General features: G+C 41.8%; 1 protein-coding gene across 2 annotated transcripts in view; it reads right to left on the bottom strand.

Moving 5' to 3' along the window:
• Plod2 (procollagen-lysine,2-oxoglutarate 5-dioxygenase 2) overlaps window positions 1-3717 on the bottom strand; it is a 67308-nt gene extending 63591 nt beyond the window's left edge. For both annotated transcript variants that reach the window (XM_085827895.1, XM_085827896.1), the window contains exon 1: window positions 3410-3717. In XM_085827895.1, the coding sequence (XP_085684021.1) occupies window positions 3410-3518 (109 nt within the window). In that variant the 5' untranslated portion in view covers window positions 3519-3717. The remainder of the gene's footprint in view (window positions 1-3409) is intronic.
• Between the last annotated feature and the right edge of the window lie 9898 nt (window positions 3718-13615).

Raw genomic sequence — 13615 nt, 5'->3', positions numbered from 1 at the left:
ACTGTCTCAGATTAAGAGAAATCAAGGAGGGGTGGGCAACCCAAGCTATGGAAAAGAGATGCTAACAACTCTCAAAGAAGGACCTGGCTGACAGGGCATGCTTAAAGTGCTCAGTCTTGGTAGCAAGGGTCCCCGAGGGAGAAAGAACACAGAGACAAGTTAGCTGAAGGCCTGGAAGAGGCACACCTACTAACCTCAATGGCTGCATGCTGCTTTTCCTAATTCTTAAAGGAGACCTTAAGCTTTACAAAATAAACGGTGAATCTTTTTGTGGTAAATGGGCCAGGCGTGCATTCTGAAGACTGTGAAACTCTGCTTCACAAAGTCTAAGTCATTAAATTATAAGCACAAAGCAAAACAGGCTTGAGAAGCAGAAACTGAGTGTCGTATTATAAAAGAGAGACAAGCAAAAACAGAAGAGAGCAAGTGAGGGAATCTCCCAGGTCTCACAGACTGGGGAGAAGTGCAGGAAAGGCAGAGTCTGAGAAGGAGCTTCCCTCCTTCCCTTCCCACAGCCTCTCTGGGGACTCACTGTCTCCCTCTCCGCCCTGTAAATTGCTGGTTTGCATCAGCAGATAGGGGACAAGCCTTCTCTTCCTTCCTCGAACGCACCACAGCAAATTAAAGAGCTTATAAATGAACATCATTGAAAAAATGCTGGTCTTAACAGAAATGTCTGAAACCATCTCTTTCAATTTTGCTCCAAACTTGGGTTCAGCCCAATGGAGTCCATAAAATAGTCAAGATACCTCTAAAAGCACTCACTAGTCTGGATCCAGGTCTAGCATCCAGACTGCAAAGACTTGGCAGGAAAGCCCTCTCCCACTTCTCTCATCTAGAAGGCATGGAGTACAGAAAGAAGCATCAACATCCACGTAAGAACCTGACTGAAGACCTCGGCCTGGGAAAAGCTCCAGGAAAGAAAAGTTTGATAAATGCTGCGAGGACAAACGGGGACAAATGATTTTAACCGAAATCTTTTCTATATTCTCTCTGCCAAAAAAACATCCAGGGCAGCAGCACACAGCAGACCTTTCAGTTGCTGTAACAAGCAGGACTTTCCCAAGTGTTGAACTCACAGCCAAAACCAGGAAATACATTCCAGAAACACACTCACCGTCACAGTAGAAAATTGCTAGGAAAAAAAAAAATGGTTTTTAAAAAAAACTAAACCTGTCGTCGTCCCAGCGACTCAGGAAGCTGAAGTAGGAGGCTCACGTGAGCCCAGAAGCTCCAGAAAACTCTCAAAACTAAATGGAAGGGCAGAGTAGGACCTACTATCCCACTGATAGCATTGTAATGTCACATTGCCTCTAGGACACCTATTTATCTGGCGCAGCGATTCTCAAGCCTGGATGATCTGCCTCTCAAGAGACTGGCCTCTTGCTGAAGACTTCTTTTGTTCCCACTTTCATAGCTGGGTGCTTCTGCCATCTAGTAGGTAGAGGTCAAGGAAAAAGCTAGCCTTTCAATTCCTACAGAGGGGGTATGGCTCAAATTATCAAGAGGGCCCATTCCTTTTATGTGGGAGAGTGAGCGCACAATGGTAGGGGTGGGGCTGCATGTTGAAGGCATGATGACAGTCTCAGGAGTCATCCCTCAGGTACCAGCCACCACCTTTTGTTTGACACAGGATCTCATTAGCCAAACAAGCTTTGCCAAGCAGGCGACACTAGGTAGCCAGTCAGCTCCAGGGATCTGCCTACATCTGCCTATCATCTATCTCACCATCAATGGGGTTATAAGCACAGGCCACCATGCCTAGCTATTAAGTAGACCCTGGGGATCCAGAACTCACACTTTTGGGACAAGTACTTTATTAACTGAGCCATCTCCCCAGCTCTGAATATGCTTTTTACTGACCAGCTGGAACACAGTGACAAATAATGGGAGGTGGGGGGTTCCACAGGTGATCTGCACTCTTCTTGAAAGCCCACTCATCTAGACAACTTAGACCTGAAAGATTATTTATGTAGTAATATTTATGTAGTAATTTCCAGTTATACTACTTCCGGGATAAAACTTACCACAGCTGATAATAAATCTGACCAAATAAGCAAACAATGCATCTATTAGCTTACCACAGAACATGTGAAACCATCTATCTGTGTGTGTAGCCAGAACGGCGACTCCTCGGTTGGCTCCATGAATGCAGAAACATTTCCAACATTTAGCTCATAACTGAACTCTGGGCCCACCTACCACCACAGAAACTATGTCTCAGATATTAACCATAGGTTTTATATGGAAAACATTCGTATCTGAAATCCCCTGCCTTAGATATTACAATCCCTTAAAATTTAACATCCAATCCCATGAAATGTAAAAGCTTGCACAGGGAAGTTGGTTTTGTTTGTTTGTTTGTTTGTTTACCTCAAATTTAAAGGTAGCAGCCTGGCATTGGACAGGCTCTGTAAACAAGTGAGAAGTCGAATCGAGGTGGCATAAAATAGACAGAAGCTGAAGCCAAACTCTAAAATTAGCAAATCCTGGAGGTTATTGTTACTTATCAATAAAAGCTTTGGGTGTTTTAACAAAGACCGTTTTCAGAGTAAGTTTTTATATTCTGCCTCTATTCTCATTTGTCTGTGTGATTTTCTAGTACTATGCTGAAAGAAATACCTTTGATATGGGATAAAATTTACTTCAAAATCAGAATACTCATACAGGTTCAGATTTCCCTGTGATTGCAGCCAACAAAGCGAGCACTGTTCCAAAGAACCAGGTGCTTCTGAGTCCTTAAGTTTCACCTATTGCGCCAAAAGAAAGACAAAAACCGATGGTTACAAGGTCCAACTGGACTTGTGCCAAGTGTTACCCTCTGAATTGGAATTCCAAGGTAGAAATGTTTGCTCCTCGCCTTAGTTTCCAGAGGAAAAGAATCTAATTAGTTACTGAAGAATGCAAAATTATCGCATCCACCCACTCCTCACCAGAGTGCATCGGGTCATTTAAACGCAAGGCTCAGTTCCAGGGAGCTGAGCCCAGGGCCCAGAAGTAGAAAGAACCAAAGAACTCCCCTGCGGTACAAGTCCCGTTGAGACAAATAGGCGGCGGGGCTCTCCTCTGGCTGAACCCAGAAAGTTTTGTTCACACGAACTTGCCTCCAACTACTAGCTTTAGCTCAGCTTCCGAACACCGGCCAGGGCCAGGACTCAGGGACGCCCCAAAGTGTAACGGAAGGAGGAGTGGGTGGGAGGACACTGGGTCCGATCATAGCCAGGTCCCAAGCGCGGCGTGTAGACAGAGGCAGGATGGCAAGCTGCTTCCCGGGGCGCAGGAAAGAAGGTCCCTGCCAATCGCAAAGCAGGGAGCCCCGCGGTTAGGTCCCGCAGGGATGGAGCAAGCAAAGAGGAAACATGCCCAGCTCTCTCTAGACCGCCGGTGGAAACCAGCAAGCAGAGCTCACCTGCAGGGATGCGCTCGGGCGTCTCCTCCGCCACGCCCAGGCTGGCCGCCCAGGAGAGCAGGGCGAGCATGGGCATCAGCCGCCCGGGCCTCGCTCCGCGGTCCCCCATCCGCCCCTGAACCCGGGAGCCGAAGGCCTGCGGCGAGGACTTCTCGCGAGACGCGGAGACCCCGAAGAGCGCCGGACTAGACGTGAGCCCGGGGCTGGAGCGGAGGGCGGACTGGGAGGACTGCGTGGGTACCGAAGCGCACGGAGAGGATTGAGCAGACTTCGGCGGAGTCCGAGCGCAAGGAGCGGACGACGGAACCGGCGGCGCCTGTGGCGCGGGCTTAAGAGCAGCCAAGGAGGGCGGGGCCAGGGCCGGGGGCGGGGCGCTGCTCCGAGACCCCGGGTCCCCGGCTACCCCGGCTGCACCCCCACCCTCCGAGTCGCCTACGCCTACGTGCACCGCCTCACGCCGGGGCTCCAGGGAGCTTGCTTGCGGAACGCGCGCCCCTCTGCTTTCCCGGGGTTCCAGAAGCTTCCTCGACACGCCCTGGCTAGACCGCTTTCTCTACTGAACCCGGCGCTCCCGGAGGTGAGTGGTGACTGCGAGGGCTTCAGCCTGCTTGGCTGAGTAGGCGCTTGTCACACTCCCAGCTGTTGCTTCTGAACTTAGCCATCACCATGTCAAGGAAGGCCGTGCTTTGATTTTATTCTGTAAACAGAAACTTTTCATTGTCCAGTGAACATCTCTGCGGCTGCTGGTGCCAGAAGAGCCTTAGACTCTTTCCAGTAATGAAGCTTGTAAATCCGACGGAGTCCAAGCCCAGTTTGGGCAACCTGGGACTGTGCTTTAACAAGATCGCCCTGCCAGGCACATGGAAAATTACTTCCGAAGATGTAGAAGAGCCATTCCTGGGCTCCTGGGAGCCGCCTCCACTGCTTTGGGTTTTGATTAGTATGTCTATGGAAAGTCATTTGTCCTCTGTTTATACACTTTTTGTCCCAGGATTTAAACTGAGTTGTGCAGGGGCGAAAGTTTGGACAACTTTGTCGCACACACTCTGTGTATGCTTAAAAATGAAGGAAGAATCAAATTGACCGCGTTCTAGAAGCTTGTGCTTAAATCTTCCTGCAATGGGAGGAGAAAGGAAATACTCCTTCTAACTCTGAATTTTTAAAGTTAAAATTACTCAAAGTTTATGATCACAGGTTTTGTAAAATTGGCATGAATTCAAGAGGAATACTAGCTAGCAGATTGAAAGCAGGTGGGAAAATGTGTAAATATTAGGAGTGTGACATTTAAAGGAAAAAATAATCATGAGACTGAGCCAGTCCTTGCTGTTTTGAAGGTCTTTGTGTGTCTGTCCTCCTCCCTCTTTTTAATAAAGGAAAATTGGGGAAACTTCAGACATGAGTAGAAATAGTCAAAGAAATGGAAACTGTGACTGCAGAAGAATGGAGTAAGGAAGAATGAAGTGAAACATTTTTCTCTGAAGAGGGTCAGCTAAGGAGTGGATTCTTTTACGGTGTGGGTGGCAGGTGCAGCGTCGTGAATCCAGGCAGGGGCAAGTAGAACCAGCCCTCAGAAGAATGGCTGGTCATTTGGCTAAATATGTTTCCAGAAATCCAGACTTAGGACTGCCAAGTTCCTTGAACTTGATTTCTTGTTTCCCCGAACCTCTGGAGTCTTCAACTTGCCTGGCTAGTGATGGAATTTCCATGTATGCTTAGCTGTAGAGCCTACCAGTAATTATTGGTTACCATGACAGTCTCATCCTCTGTTGAGTCTCAAAGGCAGAACTTAAGAGCCTCTATAAAGCAATAGTCTCTGAGACTTTCAAAATAGCCAGACGCTCCAGTAACAACCTGAAACCAAATCCTTCCAGCCCTCTCGGGTTTCCAGCCCTCCTGTAGGCTGGAGTTGTCTATTCCACGAATATCTACTTCCCATGGCAAACACTCAGCATCTTTAGCTCATCAAATCCAGATCTTACACCTAGTTTCTTTATCTTTACTAATGATCCTCTAACTTACATGGCTCCAGATTTTTGTAAATCCCTGCTCTCACTAGCACCAACCTAGAAGACTGTTATATTTTCCTTCACATTTTCTCTGCCTTCTTCCATTCATTCTTTCCTGCTTAAGTAACATACCTCTTGATGCCCCGGCTCAAGCTTTTTATCACTGGCCAACTTTCCTGTGGCTGCTTCCTGTACCCAAACTGTGGAACTCTGTATTATGGCTTGACCCATCATACTCATGATTTTTTTTTTCATCCCTAAACACAAAGATTTCACAGAACCGGAAACAATCCTAACCCATTTGCCTACAATTCAAATTATTTCACTAAAATATAAGCCACCTCATTCTGTATCCTACACTTGATTGGTTTGGCATACTTTGTCTCTCACCACAAGATGAATGTTTTATTTTTATTCCCCAAAATCTGTATAGCACTCTCTTCTCCTTTCCTCTACCCTACACCTGATTTGGCTTCTTGCCATACCTTCTCAATAGACTTTCAGAATCAAGCGGTTCCTGCCAAAAAACAAAAGCAAAATTGTCCTCTTCCCCAATGAATGTGGATGAAAACTAGTAACAAAATCTGGTCACAGCTCTAAGAGAAGACACTGGAGGAGAACAAAGCTGGGTCTATAACAACTCACACAATGGCAAGACTGAAGGTTTATACTGAACCATGGCCATAAATCAGTCCTATCAGATGGAGTTCAACATTTATCCTGGAGACTTGCTTATGTCTAAATTGGGGGTGCAGTTTGTCCAGTAGTAAAATATATATAACCTCTAAAGAAAAAGAAAGTTTGTATAGCAATCATTGTCATCATTTGGGTTCCTCCCAAATGTCAGCCTTGGTTACAGGAAGAGTGTTCAGAAAAAAACTGAGTAGGTGATGTTGAAGAAAGTCCAAAAAAGACAACCAGAAGTTCATTCATTTTGTAATGTAACCCCAGTACATAGGGCCTTTAGTCCACAGACCTGATGTACAATTTACCCCTCATAGATAGCGTAGTCAAGGTGCAAGATATCTGCACTATCTTTATTCTCAACTCCAACATTCCTTGACGGAAGGGCCATGAAACACTGCTTGTTTTCCACACATTCCCAGCATGCTGTGCTCAGAGACACAGCAACCTGCTAATGATTGTGTAACTCTGGACTACAGGAAGTTAGGTTGGCATGCTCAGAAATGGTAAGATCAGAGGAGAAAACAGGAATAAGCCTGCATTCACAAGTTCATGTTATCTTTCTGTATAAAGACTTCTAACCAACAACACACCCCTCCTTCATTGAACCAACCAGCTCAAGTTAAGCTCAACCACCTTAGAGATTCTGTATATCTTGTCCCAGGAAACAGCTGAGCACGTAGGGAGCCTGTCTGACTTCCTCCTTTGATCTAAGTGAACAGAAAAGCCCTGTGAATGTTGTAGGCAGAGCAGAAGTGTGCTTTGAGGTGAGTTATAAAAGAATGAGATTCCAGATGTTGGATGAAGAACCAAGGGTCAGGTGGTGGTGAAAGGCAACACTACAGACCGATTTAAAGATTGAAGCCCAGCAAAAAGGTCATGGTGTTAACCACGTTGGTACTACTAAATCAAAGTCAATTTCTCAGTAAGTTTACTTACTGTACAGCCAACAAAATGTGATGGTCTGTATTTGGGTGTAAGAGGGAAAATGTCAAGGAATATTTATTCAGTGACTATTTGTTGGGGGAATGAGAGGTCGTGCTCTAGGGACATGCTTCATGTGGGTGGACAGGGAGAGGAACACTATAACAAACTAGGAAAAAAAAAAAATAACCAGACAGCCAAGAAACGAAATGAAAGAAAGCAGGCCTATCTGGATAGGGAGGGGCAGAAATCAGTAAAGGAAACCATAAAGTCAGACAACACTGATCCAAAAGAAGACGTTTGTGAAAAGGAGGCTGGTCCAAGTGGTTAGCATACACATGTAAGATCTTACTTAACCTCTGAAGGGAGGAGAAACCACACAGTGGAGAAGAGAGAGAGAAAATAGCAGACCCCTTCCCCCCCCCCCCAATTCATCTAAACCCTGGGTTTCCTGGTCATGTCAGAGTACAGCCTTCCCTCTCTTACGGATGGCTACGTTACCACAATGCTGACTCTGCTCCTGCTCAGGGATGAAAGGCTTGGAGCATGCTCAGGAGCTCCAGAGGTATTCCAAGCTGTGATCTAAGGAAAGGTGATTTCCCCGGATGACATACATAGTTTAGAGTTGAATGTCTTTTCAGCCAGTCAGAAAATTAAGTGAGCTGCTTAGCATATGAAACAATTAGCAAACAAAGCTACATAATTATAGCAGGGAATGTTGATTTACGTTCTGGTTGCTTAATTTACTCTCATTTGTCTGTGTCCTTAGAGATTAATAACATACAATTTTCTATAAGAAATCTCAGTTCTCATTCCAACACTTTAAGATGAAACGCCATTTTTTTTTAAAACCTTGATTACATGCTTTAGCCATCTTCCCTGGGTAGATATAAGTTGTGAAGTCCATGTACATTGGAAAATGATGTCATACTTAAAACTAACTCAGCCAAGTTAAAATAACAAAAAGAAGCCAGGATCACAGAGAAAGCCAAATCGTGCATGGCATTCTGAGAAGATGATTCTAGCAGATGCTTTCCGACTAGTCTGTCTATGCTGTGAGTCACCTCCCAAGCCCAGCAGGAGACATTTGTGGTGTCTGTATTTGTCATCCAAGTATGTTTCAATGAAGTCCAGAGCCGCAACATATCTGTTGACACAGATAACACTAAAATGCTACTAATTGTGATCAGCTGTGGGGTAGTGTCATATTTTTCTTGTTCAACAGTAGTTTCTAATGATTTCTTTCTGGTTCTTTTGTTTTGAAATTTTCTCATCTCCTTACTTAAGTACTACCCCAAGGCACAGAAAGCTGAAGTGTCATGAATGGACTGTGCATCTAAGGACTAGAAATTGTAGCTTAGTCTTGATTGGGAAGGAAATTATGGCATAATCAGAAAGAATCATTAAGAACATTTTCCTTAGACACTGCACGGAGGTTTTAGAAAAGGGGGACTGAAATTTAACAAACATTTTATTTTTGACATTGGAGTGCCTGAGTGCTACTACAGATGTGCTGGATCAAAGAATGAGTATCTTTGTAGAAGTGAGTTATCTCTTTATGAGTTTCAGGGATGACACTCAGTCACTTACTGAGCCGGTTCTGTGACCCAGGCCCTAAGTCTCATTTATCCAGTAAAGTATTAGGAATCTTTATTATTAATATTATTCCAAGTAGGTACTCAAGTCTGAAAAACGTTACAAGTAAAAGACAAATGCATGAACATACTATGTTAGAAACATAGAAAAACATGTCTGTGTGCTTCAACAGTATCAGGATTTGTTGAACAAAAATTAATTCACAAAGGATGGCAGGTAGGCCCATTTTTCTGACACCCAATTGTACTGTCTAGTTTTATAGTAACTTGACACAGCTATAGTCATTTGTGAAGAAGGACTTTCTCAATTGAGAAAACTATATAATATTGGCATGTAGACATCTATAATGCATTTTTTTAAGTTAGTGATTGATGTGGGAGAGCGCAGCCCATTGTAGATGATATCATCCTTGGACTAGTGATTCTGGATGTTAAAGGAAAATAGACTGAGCAAGCCTCAAAGAGCAAACCAATATGTCTCACTCCTCCATAATCTCTGTTTCGGTTCTGGCCTCAAGTTACTGACTGGACTTCTTTTGAAGATGCACTTGCCTATACAATAGAATAATCCCTTTCCTCCATAAGTTGCTTTTGGCCATTGCAATTTTTTTTTTATCACAGCAATAGAAACTCTTAAGAAACCAGCTAAATTAAATACATGTTTCTTCTTGTCATTCTTAACCACTAATATTAGCTCTCAGATTACACTTTACATATCAGATAGATAGATAGATAGATAGATAGATAGATAGATAGAGATAGAGATATATCCTCTGTCAGGTATAGAATGGCTAAAAGCGTTAAAGACATTGAAGCAGAGTTTAGGGTGTTTCAAAGAAGCTTGGGAGTCAGAAGCTGACAGATGTAAGAACCTATCTTCAGGAAGATGTTAGGGAACCAGGTCGGGAATCTGCTGGAAATGCTGCTGCTCTTCCTGTTGTTGCCATTGAGACAGATGATGAAGTCAGAGCAGAGCTGCAGGAGTGAGGTAGGAGACTGGTGTCTGTAGAGGTGAAATGCAGGACCAGATCCAGATGAAAGAACAGGTGCACAGCTGGATAACAAGTCCAACTAGATAGACACAGGGTGATGAGTGGAAGGAGTTTAAATAGGCTGTGTCCACAAAGCTGACCTCAAGTCCCTGGGACAGTGAGGACCTTTCTACCCTGTGCCTTTCTACCCTGTGATGAACACACTGGGTGATCACATGATTGGTCTGTGGGACTCTCACCACGGGAGTTTTAGGTGTCCGCCACTTGGGGTTCAAGTGAGGTAGTTTCACCTTTCCCCAGAACTTACTGATTCTCAGTAAGTTCTTGGGCCCAGTTTTCCTAGTATGATTTTGATATTCTCTTTTGTTCTAGTAGTCCCATTTTTCTTTGATATCAGGTAGGGAAGGAGAGAAGAAAGGAGGGAAATCGAGCAATCTGTGCTCTAAAAGGGACTGTTTCTTTTTTTCTCATTGAGACCAGGCTGAACCCTGCTATAAGTCACTACACTATGTAAAGTGTGGCTTTTCAGACTGTGTCTTTTCTTGACAGACTCTATTTTACAAGCAGCTTTTGAGTCCCTTTTGATGAAGGAGAATAACAGTTGATTTCACGGATCATCTGCCTGGCTCCACCCAGTGATCTCAGACTCATCCTTAATGTATGCAAAAGTAGAGAGCTACCTCTTGGTAAGAACAAGAAAATAACAGGAATTAATAAATAGTGTTCGATAATAACTTCAATATTAACAGTCTCAGTTACACAACAAAAAGGTACATATTAACAGATTGGATTAGAAAACAGAATCCATCTTTTTGCTGCATCCAAAAAATGTATCTTCCAGTGTAGGCTTGACACACCCTAGAGTGAATGGGCTGAAAAACCTTTTCAAGCAAATATAACAAAGAAACACCAGAATAGCTATTCTAATATTTGACAAAATAACCTCAAGGCAAAACTGGTCAGCAGAGATAGTCATTAAAGGAAAAGACCACCGAGAGGACATTACAATTCTAAACATCTATGTATCGAACACAGGGATAGCAGCATCATGAACAATATCATATTTAAAAATCATAGATTGACTCCAACACAGTGATAGTGTGTGACTTTAAAACTCTACTTTTATCAATAGAACATTAAGACAAAACCTAAGTAGAAAAACCTGGAAGCTAAATGATATCATAAATCAAATGGATCTCTACAGCTCATAGCCAGACTGGCTCAGCTCAGGATTCTACCAGACATTCAAAGAACTAATACCAGTACTCTATGTCAGTTATTCCATGTAACAGAAAAGAAAGGAGCACTTCCAAACTCTTTTTATGATTCCTGTATTACCTGAAGCCAAAATAAGACAAAACTCAGAAATAAGTACATAAAATAGAAAAAGAAAATTATGTCCAATACCAATAATGAACATATGAAAAATCCTCAATAAAATATCTGCAGATGACTTTAAAAGCCCATCTAAAAAGATTGTCTACCATAAGCAAATGGCTTTATCCCAAGAATGTAGGGATGGTCCTATGTACATAAATCAGTTAATGTAATCCAGCACATTAACAGACTCAAAGCCAGAATCACAGGATCGCTTCATTAGATGTAGAAAACGTTATTGACAGAAGCAAATATCCCTTTATGATAAATGTAGTATGGAATATAAGGATTCATGTATCTCATCATAATTAAGGCAATATGCAAGGAACCTACAATCAACGCCATGTTAAATAAACTTAAAAATGCAAAGCATTTCCATTAAACCATGATGGAGACAAGGATACCTGCTTTCATCATTTTTGTTCAAAATAGTGTTTGAAGCCTTAGCTAGAGCAATAATACAAGTGAGAGAAATAGAAGAAGTGCAAATAGGAAAAGAAGAATCAAAGCATCCTTATTAGCAGATGATAGGATTCTGTGCATAAAAGACTAAACACTCCACCAGGAAGTCCTGTATCTGATAAATGCATTCAGCAAAGGAACAGGTTACAGAATAAACACACAATAATCACTAGCCTTCGCGTATACAAATGTCAATCATAACAAGAAATCAGAGAAGAAACCTCATTTGAAAAGTGAAGATATTGTGGAAGATTTCTAAAGAAGTGAAGCACATATAATAAAAACTTAAACATATTGAAACACTTAAAGAAAATACCAGAAGATGGAAATTTTTCTCATGCTCATGAATAATTAGAATAAATTTCACAAAAAGGTCATCCTACCAAAAGCAATTTACAGACTCAAGGCAATCCCTATGAAAATTTCAATATAATTCTTCATAGAAATTGAAAAAAAATTAAATTTTATTTAAAAACAAATAAAATAAAATGAAAAAATAATCTAAACAATAAATGAAAAGATAGAGCTATAACCATTTCTGAATTTAACTTAGACTACAGAATATAAATTAAATTATATGGGTATGATAAGCAGATATATTGATCAGCAGAATAGAATTAAGCACCCAGTCTACACACTATGGCTACCTGAATTTTGGCAAAGAATTTAAAAAAGAAATACACACTGAAGATATGATCTTCAACAAATGGTACTCTAAAGTTGGATAGCTACATGCAGAAGAATAAAACTAGATCCTTTTCTCTCACCTTGCACCAAATAACTCCAAATGCATCAAAGATTTTCAGTTAAGACCTGATATCCCGAACCTGATAGGGAAGGAAAATAGGGAATACATTTGCATTTGTAGGCCTGAGAAAGAACTTTCTGCACAGAATCTTAATAGTACAAACATTAAGACCAACAATCAATAATGGGACTGCCTGAAGCTAAAAGTTTCTAATATGTCAAAGGAAACCATCATCATTCTAGTCGAGGGAGCCCACAGAATGTGAGAAATCTCTACCAATTATATATCTGACAAAGGATTCATTTTTAAAATATACACATAATTCAATAAAGAACTACACATAAAAGAAACACACAGCCCAATTTAAAAATGGGACATGGATCTAAACAAAGACTTCTCAAAAGATGAAATACAAATACCTTAGAAATAATTTTTAAAGTACTCAACATCTTCATCCATCAATGTAATGTCAACTAAAACTACTTTGATATATCATCTTATCGCAGTTAGAATGGTCAAAATCTATATCCGTTGTATCTCTAGCTATTCAGAAGCTTTTTAGTTTTAGAAGGCCCACCTGTCAATTGCTGGTCTCAATTCTTGGCAAATCAGACTGTATTCAGAAACTCCTTTCAACATCTATGCCTCGTAGGGTAGTCCATGTTTTCTCGAAGCAGGTTCAGTGTTTCAGGTTTCACAATTAAGACTTCAATTCCATTTGGGTTTTGTTGTTGTTTGGTGTGTGTGTGTGTGCGTGTAGGGTGATCGACATCACTCTGATTTTACTCATCTACATGTAGACATCCACTTTTCCTGGCGCCATTTGTTGAAGATTTTGTCTTTTCTCCAGTGTATGGGTTTGACATCATTGTTAAATATTAGATGGCTGCAATTACATGTACTCCTGTTTCTATCTCCCATTTTATTCCATTGATCTACATGTATGTTTTTTTATGCCAGTATCATATTATTTTTACTACTATGGCTCTGTAAAATATTTGGAGGTCTGGAAGAGAAGTCTCTCTAACTTCCTTTTGCTCAGGATTATTTTGGTTATCTGGGGTCTTTTGTGGTTTTATATGCTAATTTTATTTCTTACCATGTATCCTTGATGTAGCCCTTTGCCATGAGACTCAAGAGACTAGAACAAGGTGTGCTCTGAACTCAGACCTATGGCTCACCATTCCTAAGCCTTGTTTCTCTGACACCCTGGCCTTTAACCCTTTCTCTGGCCTCCATGCCTAGCTAAACCGCATGCCTTTTTCTCTACACCTACTCACCCTGTGCTTTGTGGTTGCTGAGATATTTTTAGCTTTCTTATCCTGTTGTTTTTCTCCCAATGTTTAATAATATTGTCCTCGTGATTGCTTCTAAGTCTGTTTTTAAATTTTATCAGTGAGACTAAGAAGACAAGGGGA

The sequence above is a fragment of the Mus caroli genome, unplaced genomic scaffold, assembly GCF_978045245.1.
Source record: "Mus caroli unplaced genomic scaffold, Mus_caroli_1 scaffold_11, whole genome shotgun sequence".
NCBI lineage: Eukaryota > Metazoa > Chordata > Mammalia > Rodentia > Muridae > Mus > Mus caroli.
The sequence above is the reverse complement of the archived record's forward strand: the minus strand, read 5'-3'. Positions and strand labels throughout refer to the sequence as shown.